This window comes from Panthera leo, chromosome A2 (assembly GCF_018350215.1).
Source record: "Panthera leo isolate Ple1 chromosome A2, P.leo_Ple1_pat1.1, whole genome shotgun sequence".
NCBI lineage: Eukaryota > Metazoa > Chordata > Mammalia > Carnivora > Felidae > Panthera > Panthera leo.
In genome coordinates, this window is record NC_056680.1 from 97,648,515 (window position 1) to 97,667,329 (window position 18,815).

Genomic DNA, 18,815 nt, shown 5'->3' on the forward strand with positions numbered 1-18,815 from the left:
CTGAAGTCTTGCAGTTTTTATGGAAATGTGGATGAACGTTCTGGGCCTGCAAAGTGCACTAAGCCTCTACCTTCCAAGCAGCTTAATCCAAGAAAACTGTACCCCTAAATCCGTGTGTGTGTGTGTGTGTGTGTGTGTATGTGTACATGTTTGTGTGTGTGCACATGTGTGCATGCACTTTCCTTAGAGGCATGGTGAGTACTTCCCCTGAGTATCATTGATAAAGGGCTTTACAATATGCTTTGTCAGGTCTAATGCCTTAGGTTGATGACATTTCTGATTCAAATATGATTATTCTGAGAAGATTTTAGAATTTAGTTATGACAAGCCTATTCCACTTTTCCTTCCTTCCTTTCTTCCTTCCTTCCTTCCTTCCTTCTTTCTCTTTCTCTTTTTCTTTCCTTTCTTTCTTCCTTTTTCCTCTGCCCCCACCTTTTTCTTTTTTATTTACAAAACTTTGCCATAAGGGTATTATGAATGTAGGCAAAGGATATTGTCTAAAGATAAAGCAGGATTGGGGCGCCTGGGTGGCTCAGTCGGTTAAGCGGCCAACTTCGGCTCAGGTCATGATCTCACGGTCCACGGGTTCGAGCCCCGAGTTGGGCTCTGTGCTGACAGCTCAGAGCCTGGAGCCTGTTTCAGATTCTGTGTCTCCCTCTCTCTGACCCTCCCCCGTTCATGCTCTGTCTCTCTCTGTCTCAAAAATAAATAAATGTTAAAAAAAAATTTTTTTAAAGATAAATCAGGATTAAATTAGTTAAGAAAGACTGTGTAAAGATTAATTTAGTATTTTCTATTCAATTTCTACCTTATTATTATTCAGATATTTAATCCAGAAGTTGTTTGGGAATGTAAATTATCATTATTTTGGTACTTTACTGTATTTATTATGTAAAAACAGTCACCAAATGAAACTTTTAATGTACCAAAAATTATACAGAATACATGCATCACAGAAATTATTATTGAATATATTTATGGAAGTAATCATACTATGTACTATGTGCTATTGGGGCATACCCAAGGACAATCAGAAATTTCTGGACTGCTGTAAAGTATTTATCTTTTGTTTAAAAATCAAGATTTTTAGTTACTTTCAATACTTTTAAAAGGCTATACCCAATATATAGATAAATTAGATTTGAATACAAAGTGAGGAAAATTTTACCTCAAATTTTTCTCAGTACTTTGCCATTAATTTGAGAAATGAAAATCAAAAGACCATGTTTACTATTATAATAAAAATATTTATTATAAAAATGGTTACATCTCATTGTACATAGAAACAAAAACACAATTTATACATCAATAACTTAAGTGGGCCTGAACATTCAGTATCCAACAGCTAGAATCCTAAAGTTCTTCCGCAGATTTTACAAATACCAATGTAGACTGTTTCTATTTCATAGAACTCCATTTACCCAGTTGATGTTATTGAGATATTAACATTTTTTTCTCTAGTATTTTAAAGATAGTTCACAGTGTTTGGGTTACTTAATCAACTGCTTTAAATCTTTGGTAAATACAAGTATTTATATGCAACGTTTAAATTTCAGTAAGTAAAAACTGAAAAGTCAAATAACCTATTGTAAATAGTTTTGTGTAATCGATAAATGCATGAGCCAGAGTCCCACCATCAAGAAAAGTTGCTATGCAGGACTTCTCATGATAAGTCTGACATCCACAACAAATTGTTTGAGGCCCTTTTGGCCACTACAAGAAACACCACAACTCTAAGCCACAAGAAAATTACACAAAAATGTTAAATTCAACATATACAAACAGTACCGATTATTTAACAATGCAGAAGATTCTATATTTTTCTCTAAATCCTGGTTTATACATCAATTTGAACAGGTGAGTTTATTACCTCATTAAAGCCTATTATCTCACAAGAGTAAGAGAACCATTTAAAGAAGCCATTGTGTTTTGAAAGACATCCATTCATCCTCTTGCCAGTAATTTATCTATGAAAATATAGATAATTTCTTGAAATAACTTGTAGGGAAAAAAGCAAGATGCCTGCCTTCTGTTTCCTTCCTTCCTCCCTTTCTTTTCTCCTTCCCTCCTTCTTCCTTCCTTCCTTCCTTCCTTCTTTCCTTCCTTCCTTCCTTCATTTTTCCATTCCTTTTGTGGGAGTTATATAGTAGACTGGCCTGTCAACCTGCATATTATATTTGAGCCCCACAAATTTCCATATGCATTACAACTTTCATTTACCAGCCCTCTCTCAATGATTCAAATGAAAGTATCCTGGCATGAAAACCTCTTACTCCCAGGCTATTTGTTAAAAATATCCCCAAAAGTATTTAAATTCTAATGTTCTCAAGCCATTTGAAAATTAGAAATTGTTTTTATAGACATAGTAATGCAGGAGTGTAGAGGATATAATTAAATATAACAAAAATATATCTTGTTAAGCCTAGAAAATGGATACCATCATTGGATTACCACCACTACAGGGTAGAGAACAGCCCCTGCTACCGAGTTAGGTTCTGAATGCATGATTTCTTTCCCTAACATTGGCTTTTCCAACCTACCATTTCATTTAAAAATAAAGCAAGGTGAGAGATATCGTTGTTATCACTTTGGCAATTCTCCTCCCCTGCTAATTGCCGACATCCTGAATTCAGTGCATATTTTAAAACTCACTCAAGACTAGGCAGGCACCTGGCAATATTGTGTTGTTCACTTATTACATGAAGTGTGAACAGGAAAGCAGCATAATGAAGACACTATATCAGAAGAGGTTTTCTTCTGAGGTTTTTACACGGGCCCAATGCCTTGGGTGCAACTTTGAATGAAATGTCTTGATTCTTTCTTCCTCATTCAAATAACATTCAAAGTAAATGTTATTTAGTCACCAGCTTACCCCCACTGCAGCGCATAGAAATGTGTGAGATGTACATTTATGTACACGTCTAATCTCATAGCCTAAACTACGCCCCAGCCCTTTGATGGCAGGGGAATACTGGCATATTGACATTCGGTGTGCAATAAATACCAGTGTCTTTTGCCATCAACCAGAGGCCTAAATATCAGTCTATTGAAACTGTTAGCTTATATCTTCACTTTACTCTACTCCCATTCTTATTGATAAAGACATGGACACTTGAGGCTTTCTTCTGCTTCAGGATTTGATATAAGCTCATACGTTAGGCTACATTAAAAGAATAGAGACTGGCCATCTGTTAATGCCTACGTTACACTGTCCTGGGTCACGGAAACGGGTGTCGTTCCTCTTTGCACCACTGTTGTGATCAAGGGGTTGCTTTTGTTTGTTTTTGAGGAAACAGGAGTTCACACACAAACACTCAAGAAGCAGCACTGGCATAGGCCCACTTTGATCCCTTAGAGTGTCCTGAGTGTCCCTTTTCACAGAGCCATTTTCTCCTTTGCCAAGTTCCTTGGTTCCTTGCTTGGGATACACCAGTCATCAGCCTCAATGCTCATCTGATAATGTTTGAAGGCTGATTTGTTAAAGACGGGGAGTTTTTCTACAGACTCTGAAGATAAGGCCTGAAAGAAGACAGGGAAGAAAAATCAAACCAAAGAAGTTATTCATGGCGTAATTTGTATTTGAAGTGATTATTCAAAATTACTCAAACATTCAAATACATCTCTTGATTGATTCAGTAATAAGAACACACCACAATCCATAGTATGCTAGGCATGTATAAAAGAAAACTAAAAAAAGCAAATGTTATTTCTACCCTATAGGGGCTGAAACAGTATATATACAATTATAAATTGGGGAACAGAATTTGTATTCAATATTTACACATGCCCCTTGTTTGGATATTGCTGACGTGATAGAGCTGAATAGCAAAGCTCTTCTTTCTTTACAAAAACCTTTGTATCTGTGATAGAGCCCTAATCTGATACAATTAATTTATTAAAATCTGAGACTATAAATCTATGATCTCTTAATCTTTCCCAGTACTTTGAAGACTTTTGCTCATTTAAGAAATGAATACATTAACTATTTCAGGTAGTCAAAGTCCTCTTGGCAAATAATTCCCTTGCACAAAATGGGAGCCTGCAAGCTTAATGTTTTAGTCGCTAAAATCTGTAAATACATGTTCAGTCAAAACAGTTGGAAAATGATTAACGAATAAGGGCAGTGACCTTAACAAATAAATTGAGGCTTTATCAGAAATAGAAAAAACATGTACCAAGTTTTAAAGTTTAATCAGGAATTGCCAGACATCCCACTGACAGCTTGTGAGCAGTTAGTTTTTCCTTCCCTGGATTTCTAATAAGGTCAGCCTAACGTCTTCGGTGTGTTGATATCAGTTGTTTTCTAGGCTGGAACATTATTAGCATATACTCCCCACTATTCTCACAGATGCCAAAAGGTGTTGATTTTAAAAATTCACATGAGCATCTCCTCATTTGGAAACTTGCATGCTTCTTGAGAACTAATTTTGCTTCACTTGAGGCAGGGACCCTGGCCCCACTTCCAGTTTGGTAAGTTACCATAGTAAATTTTAAATTATATACCTACACATACCAAACAGAAAATAAAATGACTTGTAGTCATCATTATTTGCATTAACTCAGTTTGGGGTATTTACTGTGGACCATGGAACTCGGGTCTGTAAAGGAGGCATTGTTTTCAGAACTATGATTGTTTCTATTGCATTTAAAGGATACCTTTAAGTAGATGATGGCATCTGTTCCATATCCTGACAAAGAGTAGAGATTCAGATCTCCTTGAAAGTACTTGGCATACAGACGAGAAATTGGCAAGCCGTAACCAAAACCAGCCTAGAGGGGAAAAATCAGTTATTGGCAAAGAAGTGTACCTGATCACTGAAATACAAAATGGAGGGAGGAGTTATCCTCCCCAAAACTGATGTTCTAGAACCTAGATAAATATTTTCTGCTTCCAATCAGACACCTCCTGTAGAATTGTTTTACCATTTTCAGCTGGCTGTATCATTCTTCCTCAAACCCCCCATGCCCAATTTAACTAAACGGACTGACTTGACTAAACACGTCCTTGTAATCCTTGCTTTACATTTAGAACTGAGTGGCTGGGATGAACTTAGTCATTTAATTGGTCTTACCAAAGGAGCATTCCGGGAATTATCCATCACAGGCGTTGGCGCAGTGGAGTATGTGTAACTAAAGAGGCGGTCGATGATCCTCAGGGGAACACCACCTCCTCTGTCTGAAATCTTAAGCAAACAAACAAGTCACCAAAGCTATACATGAAAAACAATGTGCATTTATCTATAGAAAAATATTTTTTCCTTCATTTAAAAATCACCTGGTATACATGCCTTTGATCTGTTGCTAAAAGCAGAGAGCTTGATTGTTATGGACACATTTTTACTTGTCTCAAGAGAGACTCAAAAGAAACGCAGAGAATGGTTACCTTAATTGTAAGGTCTTCTTTTCCCAAGACAACAATCACTTCAATTGGTGTAAGGGAAGGCCGATTTTCCTGGTGTTCAACTGTTGCTCTCATTGCATTCTAAGGAAATCAAAACCATAAGGAATTCAATGGCAGAAGAATGAGAAACAATAAATAACTGTTTTTTATGTTTAAAATAAAAGCAGCTCAGAGGGCAATTCAAAGTTCCTATTTTTTTTTAAGTTAGTAGTAAAACAGCTCTGTAAATAGCCATTTATGAATGTGTCATGCAGGATGTATAATGAAAAATATTCATTTACCATGTAATATAGCTCCTGGGAGTAATGTCTAATGGAAAAACAATTCTGCTAGCTGTCAAGTTCTTATTTGTAAGCTTAATTTAAATGTAGAAATTGGTTTTTATAGTCCATTTCCTGGCTCTCTCTTTTTTGTCTTTCCATTACATTTTACATCCAAGCACCAAAGACTATTACATAACAAATGAACAGTGAATCATTGAACCAATTTATTGGCTTTTATAAAACTTGCTGGGAAAGGTTGTTACTATTTAAAAGGATAGTAAATAATTCTAAATTAAATTTCAATTTGCATTTGATTATCATCTTAACTTTTACCAATGATGGCAAAATAACTCTAGGACTTGGACTATTCAATTTAAAAAAATAAATGAAATTAACGAAAAAAGCATCTTTTGTCCTTCAACAGAAGAAGAAACTCAAACAAGTTTTCAGACAAATGCATGAATCTCAGGCAGATAAAGTTTTGGTTTATTTCACCCATTTTCCTCTCTAACCTTTTTGCAGTACATTATCTGCTTTCTGGTTTGTATATAATAGCAAGTTCTAATCATTAGCTGAAGTAAAAGAAAATAGATCAGATGTTTGTAGTACAATCGATACCTCATTGCACTAACATTAGAATAAGGTAAGAAACAGTGAGTCTGAGAAAAGCTATATCAGAATTAGAGGCAAATTTCACTTTTTTTAGGCTTCCTCCTCTTTCAGTCCAAGGGATTCTTGAAAAACATCACGGAGCTTTTTTTCGGTGTGAGCACAGTTTTAATTTGATGTTAAAACCCAGGACAGGATTTGATCCATAGTACCTGGCTACCCCAGACCAGTAACATTCACATCCTTTGCGAGCTTGTTAGAAATGCAAATTCTCAGATATACAGAATCGCAATATCTGGGGCTGAGGCTAAGAATCTGTGTTTTAACAGGGTTTCCAGATGATTCTAATGCATACTGAAGTTTGAGAAGCACTGAACCACAGTCTTGCTATTGAAAGTGTGGAGTGTGGACCAGCAACATCACCTGTTGGCTTATTAAAAATTCTAAACCCCATAACAGTTCCACTGAATCAGAATTTGCATTTTTTTATCAGAAAATTTTTTTAATGTTTATTTTTGAGAGAGAGAGAGAGAGAGAGAGGCAGAGAGAGAGAGAGAGGGAGACACAGCATCTGAAGCAGGCTCCAGGCTCTGAGATGTCAGCACAGAGCCCAACGCAGGGCTCTGACTCAGGGCTCTGACTCACGAACTTTGAGATCATGACCTGAGCCCAAGGATGCTTAACCAACTGAGCGACCCAGGCGCCCCCAAAGTTTTCATTTTTAACAAAACCCCAGGTGATTCATATGCATGTTAAAGCTGATCATGGAAGGAACTGCCTTCCCTGCCTTCTGAGTATATTCCAGACTCAGGTTGGAGCCCTGCCATGTCTGGATTTGGAGCTGGAGTGTCCTGTGGGGGTGGAGGTAACAAGGCCTCATTCACTGGAACATTTATCCAATGACCTTCCTTAACAAATGCATGAATGACTAGTGCTTTGTTGGACACCTGAGAAAATAATAAGAACAGGGAGCACTAAAGACATCGTGAATCATATTGTGCATTCTCAAGTATGTTTTAATGTTACAATGAACTGCATGTGCCCTTTCAAACATTAACTGGAGCTTCCTTCTGCTAGGAGTACTGAATCATGTTCGGGAGAAGGCAGTGATGCTCCCATTGAGTAGGAAATGATAAAGGAAATAAAAATGTAACCTGTGAATTAAAAATAAAAAAACCCACAAAATTGAAATTATATTGTGAAGTGTCATACCTTGAATAGTTCAAAGAGCATATGATGAAGGTGAGAAGGTACATACACAATGTGAATTGGCTGGCCTGGAAATTTCCCTAGAAAAAATTTAAACTCATTTAAAATCAGCAAGCAAATATTTCATTAAAACAAACTTCCATATCTATGTGAATTAACAGATACCCCTTATTCTCAAAATTAGAATACTCCCCATCTTTCTTTACTCCGAAACTCTCCCCAAGAAGCTTCCCTCTTAAACAGTAAACACAACTGGCTTATTATCAAAATGCTATTACAGTTGCTGTCTTGTGCTCTATGATTAAGTTTTTGCATTTCTCTAACAATGTATAAAGTCAGATGAAGTGTGTCACAAGGGTGATTATGAAATTAGATTATGTGGATTATTTGTTTCTGCTTTCATAACTTTTGTCCTGGGCAATTTCAGAGTTAAAATTATATGCATTTTAAGAAAGAAGAAAAAAATAAATATGTCCATAGCATAACATTGAAATTAATGCTAACTATAATTTTCATATTTTATGGGAAACAGCATATCTGATTATTCTTGATCTTTATCACCCAAACATTAAATCTTACAGGCAAAATATGTTTACATTTCACTGAGAGGTTAAAGAAAACAGAGAAACAAAAACCTCATAATACTGTTTGAGAAGAAAAATAAAAGTATTATTCTCTGGTGTTCCAGGCCTTGGCAAAGTCTGAATCAGAAAACAGAAGGTCTGGCACAATTCCCTGTTTATTTGATCAAACAGTTCAAGCAGTTTATCTACAAGTATTATGCAACAGTGCTGTTAATGCTTAGAGGTATTTTTCAATCTTTATTTGTATTCCTATTTTTAATTCAGCAATTATATTTACATATCCCCAGTCCATAAGTTAGGTCACTTTTAATTCCAACAACTTAATTTTTACTGTTTTTCTTTAAGAAGCACCATGGGATAAGATAAAAACAGAGCCTGACATTCATCATATTATCACTTCAAGGTGGGAAGACCCTGTCTTTTCAGGTGCCCTAGAGTTGAAGTCACTGAAGTATGCTTTGCTTCCAAAACAGTGGTGTATACTTATAGTGCAATTAAAATAATTTTATTTTTAATTTAAAAACATTTTTAAAAGAACATTTAACATGAGATCTACCTTCTTAAATATCTAAGCATACAACATAGTATTATTAACTGTAGGCATGGTGTTGTACAGCAGATCTCTAGAATTTACTAATCTTACGTAACTGAGATTTTACACCCATTAAATAGCAACTCCCCATTTCCCCCAGCCCCCAGCCTCTGACAACCACCATTCAACTCTTTGCCTCTCAGAGTTTGAATATTTTCTATACCTCAGATAAGTGGAATCATACAGTATTTGGCCTTCTAGGACTAGCTTATTTCTTACAGTAAATTTAAAGTGTTTTCCCCCCAGTTCTTATGAGTAACTTCTCCAGGAGCATACATCCACAACCAGTGGTTCCTCCTATTTCTGGCCTCCCCGACTCCTATATTCTGTAATAAGCTATCTTTTTGATCTAAGATACTGGAACTTTGTGGCTACTCTAAATCTTAAATTATTTGTTTAAACCATTCTTCTTTATGAATCAGCAGCAGCAACTGAATATGCTCAATTGGAACTTTCCAGTTGAGATAAAGAGAACCTTGGCTTCAAAAAAGAAGTGTACAAATTCTAGACAAGTTCAGAAGGGAGAAAAGCAACACAGAAGTTGCTCTGTATTTACAAGAAGTAATCATACTGGGAGAGTAGTGAATTTTCTATAAATTAAAATATGTTTTATTTATAGCTTACCATTCACTTGTGTGAGTTTTAATTCTGGTGATGTTAAATAATACTGGTCACAAAGCATCTTTGAACATTCAAAGGCATCTGAAATAGAAGGTTTTTTTCATAATGATGAAAAACACTTATGCCAAGTAAAATTTTCATGTAATCTTTTCATGTAATCTTTCATGTAGTTAGTTGTGTACTACCTTGTACCCTAAATATCTGAAATGTTCTTTAGAGTACGTGTTTATTTACCTGAAAAAATACCTTTTAAATATTTTATTGAAGAAAAAATTAAGGCAGTGGTTAAGTTATAGCTGTAGCAATAGGATTATGCACACTTCGGAGATCAAATAAATATATAAGAATATGGAGATTAGCCATTCACGTTTGGATTCTTATAATTTTATAAATGAATGTTTAAACCCCTGACTTTCCAAAGCAAATGACCTTCATGACAGTATTTATAAAATATAAATGGAACACTCTGAATACAAATTCATTCACAAAGTCATCTTAACTATAGACATGTCAATCATATCGCATGTATTTTTAATCAGAGGAATACAGAAATCTAGAAATTACCTTGGACCACAGCTGCCACGTCACAGTTTGGATCAATGCTTCCAATGTGACTTGGGTTTCCTGTCTGTGAGTCACTAAATATAAGAACTGTTGACAAATAAGAACAGTTGTTATAAACATCAGGATAGTAATAATTAAAGCTACCGTTGTAAACGAATGTGAGCCCCCGAATAACAGAACATCTGGTTGGGGTCTAGCTTATATTCTACACCCATCTCCGTATGCCATGAGCATGATGAACTAACTTACTGTGCTGGTTCATCAGCATCCGGGTAGAAATACGGTTCATATAAAATCGATCCAAGAAATACTGAAGATTTTGATTGGTGACTGGGTCAACTGTACAGCCATCTTTATATTCTATGATTCCTTGTGCCATTGTAGGAACCACATTGTGGTGTCTATTTCGAACTGTGATGAGAGTATCTACAAAACTAAGCCAAAACACATGAACAGTTAGTGAAAGTTCAAATAAGTTTCTTTCACTTATAGTCCTTAGATTATTTCAAAGAAAGCTAAAGCTTTTTGTAAGTACCCATCTAACAAACTCAAATGATAAAATGTTTGGATGAAGTTTTATTAAGGCTCTCACTACAGATTCTTTGACTATGTAGAGGAAATAGTATCACAAACAGATTTATTTAGCTTCTAACTTACATGTAAACGTACCAGCTTTCTAACTGGTGAATTCATTCTAAGAGTTCCTTATGCATTCTCTTTAAAAAATAATACTTAAAAAATAATTACTACGAAGGAGGATTCTAGAGTGCCATTGTGGGAAAAACTTTTGAATTTTCTTGTCAAATTTATAAAAAGATTCTTCTTTCTTATTCTTATAGTCAGAAACTGTCAGTGACTCTGAAGGGAAGTGTCTAATCTCCCGTGACAATGACATTTATTAATATTATGCAATAGTAAATCCACTTGCAAATCCCATCATCAGACTAAATTTATAGTAAAAATAGAATTCCTTAAAAATAAAAAGTTCTCCGCACTTGTTCATACTCAGCATCATTTTCAATGCTATCATTCTTTATCAATTTTAAAAAACCAACAAGCCCAAACTTGTCATTTGTAAAGGGGAGATTATTTGTCATTCAGAGTTGTAGTTCCTTTAATTTATGTCTAAAAAAAAATCTGAGGAGTATGTCTGGAAATAGCCAAAGTTTTAGACTCTTATTCCAATGCATAGAACTTACTCTGATAATGCTTTCTGGTCCTCTGGGCTTTTCTCATGGAATTCTACCAAATCCATCAGGCTCTGGATATACCTATAAAGTGACATGTGTGCTTTAAGTTTCAAAATTGAGCAGTCAGATACAAGTGGCTAACTCATTTCAAAATGACTTTCAAAAAGAGAAAGAACTATGTTTAAAATTAAAACTTTCTTTCAAGGCATCTGGAAAACAATATAATTTAAAAAAAATACGAAGCTACAACTTTAACGTTCAACTTTCTAACGTAAAATTTATATTTCTTTAATCATTCCAAATCAGTAGTCAGTTTTTTGTTTTATCTGACAAATGTTTTCTTTTTCTATAGCATTTAGAAATAACTTTTTAAGGAAGACTTCGTCCTATTTTTTCCCACTATATTCATTCATAGGTGAGTAGAAGTCATGAAAGTCAGTAAATACTAGATTTAATATGAGTTTCAAACGGTAATTTTTAATATGTGTTTCAGATTATAATTGCTTAATAATATAATATAATATAATATAATATAATATAATATAATACAATATGCATTTCTTGAATCAATGAACAAAAAGCTGTGCAGTCAGTGGATTAGAGTGATGTAAGGTGACTGTCTGCATACCTTGGTCCTTTTCTCTGAAAATCTTTTCCTTTGGGTGATTTACCCTCTCCAAGCCTCAGTATCCTTATCTTTAAAATGAGATGATAATGACACACTAAGTGCTGCCTGTGTGCCAAGTACTATTTTAAGTACTTTAATGAATTAGCTCATTTAATTTCATTCACATATTCCTTTGAAGCATATACTTTGTTTTCCTCTATCACAGATGGAGGAATTAAGGTATAGAGAATCCTGCAGAGGCAGGATTTGAACCCAAAGCCTGCTGTTAATCAGTTTGTAAGTAACAAAGATTAGACCCTTTAAGTAGTCTGTTTCTCGAGTAGGATTTCTTTTGCAATATCAAACCCTGTCTTTTATTATTTAAAATACAATTATATTGTGAAAGTATGTACTTTTTCAGGATAAAATGTCTGTTTATAGCTTTATAACTGTCCTTATGATAACTTACTCTGAATTACTAAAAAATCTTTACATCTTTCAAAAATAGTTACTGTTCAGACCACCTGTTTTCCAATTATGATGTTAATAAATTATAAGAATTCATACTCAGATACTTGTCTTCAAAACAGAGACTGTTCTGGAATGATTGACCACTTACCAGCTTTTAACTAATTGCACTGAAGAGGTATTGACTAATCGATCAGGGAGGATGTCAATTTCCTTCAGGATATTGGCTAGCCTCACAGGCAATTCTTGTCGCAAAAATGCAAAGGAAGTTCTTTCACATGCATTTTCAGAACCTGTAATAAATAACATTTATTTAGTTTTTGGAAAAAAGTAGATCCAAATGATACATTTGAATAACATTAACTATCCAATATTGAACACACACACATCATACAATTATAGTTCACCCTCAGTTGGATTATTATTTATAGGTAATTCAGAAGTAAGTATCTCCTTCTTCATTGTCTTTTTCTTTACTTTTTTTTTAGATGACCAATATGAGAATTATTGTTTTCTTTTTTTGAAAGAGGATTAATTTCCATGAAGTCAGAATATACTGTAGCTCAGTCAACACCACTATGTTAACCAGACAACTTGGTTCAGAGAGTTCTAGATATGAAATTGGAGCAGAGGGATAAGGAAGGTGGTTAAGGGCTAAAATTTCAATTAATTTGAGGCTACTTTATAACATTAGGAATCTTCTCCAAAAAAGTATTATGTTGTTGAGGAGGGGATAAAGTTTTTAATCCATTGTGAAATGGTGACTGAAAGCAAAAAGTATTTTGACTGGAAGGTTTGGACGGAAAGATGAGCTCAAACCATCCAGTATCAGCGGGTCAGCAAGTGGCCTTCACCTGTAGGCAACAAACTGTCAGAAATAAGGCAGATCTAGGAAAGGGCAGGGTGCACAGGCGTCGAGGCTCCAGGGTTCAGCAGGATTGGGGACCCCAGTTATTTTAAGCAGTGAGCGCAGCCCTCCCTGCACAAGGGCTGAAAGTTAAGGCAGCTCCCCAACCCCAGCGCCCCCACCCAGCCCTACTTCCCAGCTCACCAAAGTCCAGGAGCTGCTTCATGGACAGTGGGGACGGACTGTAGCGCGAAAAATGCTCGACCTCGCGGGGCACCAGGCTGGCGCCGCTCAGCGAGCCGGCGCTGCGCATCACGAAGCGGGCCGCTTTCATCTTGATGCCCACCCTACCTGGCGAGCGCTGGGGCTGGCTTAAGGGACGTAGGCTGAGGAAAGCAAAACCAGGGACAGAGGAGGGGGCGGTGCGCGTCTAGGAAGAGAGGAGGGTGGGCTGGCTTGTGCACCTGGCCTGGGCTGAGTTTCGGGGGGTGCTTCCGAGTGGAGGTGGCCGGCAGTGAGTCGGAGGAACAGCGAGCGGCTGGAGACTCAAGTTCGCGTTTGGCCACCACCCGCCGCCTCCCGTGGTTTTATTTGTGTCCCCACACGCTCCCCCCAACTCCAAAGGGGAGGAGTCACTGGGACTTGGAGACGCGTCCAGAACTGGGGCCGTGCCAATCAGCTCAGATAAAGAACTTTGGGCCCCGCCCCCGGCCGCGGGGTCCTGTCGGTGGAGAGACCTGGCACCAGTACCCGAGGCTGTGAGGAGTAAGTGGGGGGAGGAGGAAAGGTGAAGCGGGCATTTGGAGGTACTTGGGGTCAAGATCATCAGCCCCTTGGGACAGGGTCGCCGATCGCGTAGGCTGGGGACCCGCCCAGACTCGTCCTTGTTTACAAGTGGGAGGCTGTCTCAATGTCACGGATTCTTGGCCAGAAACTATTTCCAAGAATCTGGGCTCCGGGATGTGATTGGTTCCTGCTCAGAGCGGGCTTTTACAGTAGCCAATCAGCTGCACTCAAAAGTATGAGCTTCCCTGCCTAGAAGAAATAAATAGCCTAAAGAGTTCTTCCAGCTTTTTCTTCAGGAGCAAAGGGTACAAGTCAGGAACTGAAAGTTCCTTTTGCTGGGACTCGGACTTGAGTAACTGTCCCAAATACATTTTTTTTTTCTTATGGCCATAAAAGGCCATCAATTTGTTTTTCTCCAGTAATACATTGTCTTCATTAGGTTTAACTCTCTTCATTAGGTTTAATGAAAAACAAAGTTAAAAAGGGATCAATGTGTCAGTTTAACTTGCCTTCTTCTACCACCAGAGAATTTGCTCACTCTGACCTCCTGTACAGAATGTCTTTAATCCAAATCTTTGCCTAAGACATTCTTTTCTACTCTTAAATGTCCAGCACAAACTATGTGCTGTGAGAGATCTTTCCTGATTGCCTCTCCTCCATTCTTCTCCCACTATGGACATTGTTACTTCTGTCATTATATTATAACTACTTATCCTATTATATTGTCCTCTCTGAACCCCCTTCCCTGTAGAAGATCAGGGTTCGGACCAAGTCTGATTCTCTCTTTGTGATTCCTACCCTGCTTATGCCTACTCAAGCTTAAACAGTTTTGGAAACACAGGGGAAGCTCCAAGTTGCATCTACACTTGGAGATAGGTTTTTGCTTTGTTTTGATTTTGTTTGTTTGTTTGTTTTTTAAAGTAGGCTTCATACCTAGCAGGGAGCCCAAAGCAGAACCCAAATTCACCATCCCAAAACCAAGACCCGAGCTGAGATCAAGAGTCTGACAGTTAACCGACTGAGTCACCCATCTGCTCCTGGAGATAGGTTTTTGTACTCTGAATCCTTTATTCCATATTTGCATAGCTGGAGAAGCCAAAAGAGAAAGAGAGAAAAGGAAAAAGGAAAAAAGAAAAACAAAACAAAAACCATGTTCAAGAAGCCAGACAATGAAGTAAAACTCTCTCTGATGAAGCAAGTAAATTTAAGGTAAAAATCCCTTCTCACTTTTTCCCCCTGTATTACATCCTAAGAACAGAAGTGAAAGAATCCATTTGCTTTTCTTCCCATGTATGTGGGATTTGGAATAGGCAAAAATGTATATTATAAAGAATTATACTCTTTAATTTGCAGAGGAAAAACAATGGGAATGATGTATGACAGGCAGGTCTAATTTAGGAAAGCCCCACTGAGTGCTCTCCTGTCTTACCCAGCACTACTCTCCTGTGTGTTGTGGGATGATTAAAGATCAGGGGAAGTCATATGATGGCTCAGGGCTAAGTGTGTACTGAGGTCACCAAACTTTGTCTCCATGTCATCCCATCCAATCATATTTACCAGGTTACTCACACAGTGCATTACATTCTTCTATGTCATTTCTCTATGATAGAAACTGTTATAATTGGCAACATTTATGATAACTGGGTTGGAATAGCCTGGTAAAGTTGTTTACACAGTTGGCTGAAATGCTATGTATTACCATGATTACAGAGTGTCCTGGAAAGACACTGGCACTTGTATTCTCTGTTTATCCAGTGGCTATGGAAGTAAAGGGAATTATTATTTGAGGGCAATGGGGATGGACAGATTTGTGCATTCATTCAAGTAAAGGTAAACCGTAAGAGGACTGTCAAATGATTTGGTGCTAATGAGCAGGGGGGAGGGCCAAAGCTTCCCCCTTGTACACAGTGCTGAACACAGCATCCCTGCTTGATGCACCTGATTCCTGAAATTTTCAGAAGTATGCTTACATAGCGTCAAGTTAATTCTATTCAGCTTGCCCAGCAAAATCTAATAACATGAGGCCACTGGTAGAGATTTAAGAATGCAAGCCACACTTTTGTCAGAGGGCTAGACATATGGAATTTGACAAAATGCTTCAAGACTCTTAAAGAGATGCGTTTTCAATTTTTTCACTTCTAAGGACATATTGCACTGGAGCATTTAAATATATATCATGCATATACATATATTTGTATATATGTATATACATGATATATAATTATATTAATGTGTAATATGTATTTAATATATTTTAAAGATATATATATTTAAAAAGAACTTGTGTGTATGCATACATATATAATAGAATATATATACATATATAGAGAGAATATATATAGAATATTTCAAGTTAAAAAACTAATAGCAGATCTGGAGAAATTATTTACAAAATATGTAAGAGACAAATGATTAATTAACAAATGGCTGTTTCAGCAAAGAATAAAATAGTCATGTTCTATTCTTTCATGGAGATTACAGATCTGTGGTAAAAATAGGCATTAAAAAACAAATGGGCTAGAAGCATATGCATAAAATTAGAATGAGGGCTATGAAGAAAATGCACATGAAAAATATAATGGGGTGGAGCTATCTTAGATTTGGTAGGCAAGAAAAGTCTCTTTGACAAAGTGATAATTCTAGGAGATTGAGCAGTCTTCTTTTGGGGAATGAGAAGGGAATATTGGTGAAAGCATATTGATGAAGAGATTGGGGAAAGCAAGGCTTAAATCACCATTTGGTCTGTGATGTTTCTTGTAATTGGTATTTTTAGAGGCTCCTAGTGCCAGGAGTTGGACTAGATGCTTTGGTTGGTGGGAAAACATCTTCTTTCAAGTTTCTCAGGCTAATAATGGGTGATGGAAAGCAATGGCCAATTAAGAAACATTTTTTTTTTTTTATTCATGGGACTTTCATTTAATCCTCGGAGCAAAAAAAAAATTACAATTAAATGCATTTAAAAATAGTTTATAAAAGAGATTTGATCAATGTGTCATGTTAATGGTGATAATAATGGTGCTCAGGTGTGTACGGAAGTAAGATTATGTTGGGGATCAGAAAACACCTCTTCTAAGAACTGGTTTTGGAGGTGGCTTGAGAAACACGAGCAAGATTTGTGCAAATTATTGGTAGACAGTGAGGAAGGATGTCTAAACCTAAGCAAAAGCACAGATGTGGGAGCTAGGGATATAGTGGAGAAATAATGACTAGTTTGGTCTAGCTGCCATCATGAGTACCCAAAGGAAGGAGGAAATGGGAGCTTAGGGTTTTATCATGAAAGCCTTAAATGCTGGTATGAGGACTTTGAGATTCCTGAGGTAGGCAACATTGGAACTGTTGGAGCTCAAATTTGTTAGCAGTTAATTCAATGCAACGGAACTTCATTTAACACCCATTTTGTACCAGACACTATGATAGGTGCTGGAGAAATAAAGATGAAAAAAAGCATAGTCCCTGTTTTCAAGAATGGGAGAAAGACATGTAAATAATCTAAAGAAAAAATAATGAGGTATCTATAAGATATGTGTTGGGGCTGGGGGAGGTCAGGAAAGACTTCCTTGGAGGAGTAGACATGTTGTCTGAGATGAAGATCGAATGAAGCTCATAGGCACACAAAAAGGAAAGGTATTGGGTCCTGGGAAGAGAGAATGAAAAGAGCTATTTTACTGGTAGGATCTCCAGCTTTTGCAAATCTGAGAAAGAAGAATTAGAGTTCTATGATGTTCTAACCCTATACTACTGGGAGGGGGTGATTTCATTAACAGAAGCAGGGAAGTCAAAGGGTCAGGAGGAAAGGGTAAGTTGACTGAGGAGGGGGAACACAAAATGAGAGTTTGTTTGGGAACACTTTGAGCTAATGAGAAACCACTGGGGAAACAGTCATGTTAGTGGTAACTGGGGAAGAGAAGATGAGAATCAAAAGCTGTTAGGCCATTACTGAGAAGTGAAGATAAATGGGGGAGCCTCTCGCCAGTTCCTTTACACAAGGCTCCCCTGTTCTACCGGCCTACAGCTCTAGCTCATTCTTTTTTCTATGTACAATACTTCCTTCTGGAGAAGCCCTTGGTTTCATTCTTCACCTCTACACTTATAAAGGTTAAAATCCTTCCCCCCACTAAAGTAACACCAAAGTAAAACAGTTCATTTTCCTTTTTGGCACCTATAGCTTCAATGTTATCAGAAAAAAAGCAAGTGAATCCTGAAGCTAACACATCATGCCTTTTGGGGGAAGAAAGAATATTTGCTTCAGCCCCAAATATGGGCTAAGTATTCTTTCTCTCCACCACCCAAGAAATTTCTTAATTGTGTCTGATATTTGTGTTGAGAAACCAATAAAGGAAGAAAGGAATTTAAAAATTAACTAAAGAGGGGCATCCGGGTGGTTCAGTCAGCTAATCTTCCGACTGGCTTAGGTCACGATCTCATGGTTCATGAGTTCGAGCCCCGCATCCGGCTCTCTCCTGTCAGCACAGAGCCTTCTTCAGATCCTCTGTCCTTCTCTCTCTGTGCCCCTCCCCACCTCAAAAAAAACAAAAAAAAACCCCAAAACATTAAAAAATTAACTAAAGGAGAAAGCAAATGTGTAATGAACATATAGAAATATGCTCGAACTAATGAGTGAGTAGGAAAACAAAAAGTAATAAGATAATGATACATTAGAGTTCTTCCAGCAGATTGGCAAATGATGAAAAAGACTAATAACAGCTTTTCATGTTGGCAAGTCTTGGGGAAATAAGCATTCTCCTATACTATTTGTGGGAGTGCATAATTGGCGATTTTTTTTGGAAGGCTACTATCAGAATCTATAAAAATTGTAAGGATAGCCACCACATGTTTCAGTCATTTCACTTGTAGAAACATATCCTAGGGGCGCCTGGGTGGCGCAGTCGGTTAAGCGTCCGACTTCAGCCAGGTCACGATCTCGCGGTCTGTGAGTTCGAGCCCCGCGTCAGGCTCTGGGCTGATGGCTCTGAGCCTGGAGCCTGTTTCCGATTCTGTGTCTCCCTCTCTCTCTGCCCCTCCCCCGTTCATGCTCTGTCTCTCTCTGTCCCAAAAATAAATAAAAAACGTTGAA

The 18,815-nt window shown here is 37.2% G+C and overlaps 1 protein-coding gene across 1 annotated transcript; it reads right to left on the bottom strand.

The window, feature by feature from the left end:
- Positions 1-2,186: 2,186 nt before the first annotated feature.
- On the bottom strand, positions 2,187-13,555 carry PDK4 (pyruvate dehydrogenase kinase 4). Its single transcript, XM_042918187.1, has 11 exons — positions 13,160-13,555; positions 12,260-12,401; positions 11,043-11,114; positions 10,093-10,277; positions 9,844-9,930; positions 9,283-9,360; positions 7,486-7,562; positions 5,384-5,482; positions 5,073-5,183; positions 4,657-4,770; positions 2,187-3,519 (listed from the first exon to the last, which is right to left on the bottom strand). Exons 1-11 carry the CDS (start codon positions 13,287-13,289, stop codon positions 3,376-3,378), a joined length of 1,239 nt encoding a protein of 412 aa, XP_042774121.1. The 5' UTR covers positions 13,290-13,555; the 3' UTR covers positions 2,187-3,375.
- Positions 13,556-18,815: the final 5,260 nt, after the last annotated feature.

Excerpts from the sequence above, each read along its gene's own strand:
- PDK4 (XM_042918187.1), bottom strand. The coding sequence starts at position 13,289 with ATGAAAGCGGCCCGCTTCGTGATGCGCAGCGCCGGCTCGCTGAGCGGC. Across the intron at positions 9,361-9,843 it reads CGTGGCAGCTGTGGTCCAAG|ATGCCTTTGAATGTTCAAAG; the intron begins GTAATTTCTAGA and ends CTTCTATTTCAG. Across the intron at positions 5,184-5,383 it reads AAGAAGACCTTACAATTAAG|ATTTCAGACAGAGGAGGTGG; the intron begins GTAACCATTCTC and ends TGTTTGCTTAAG.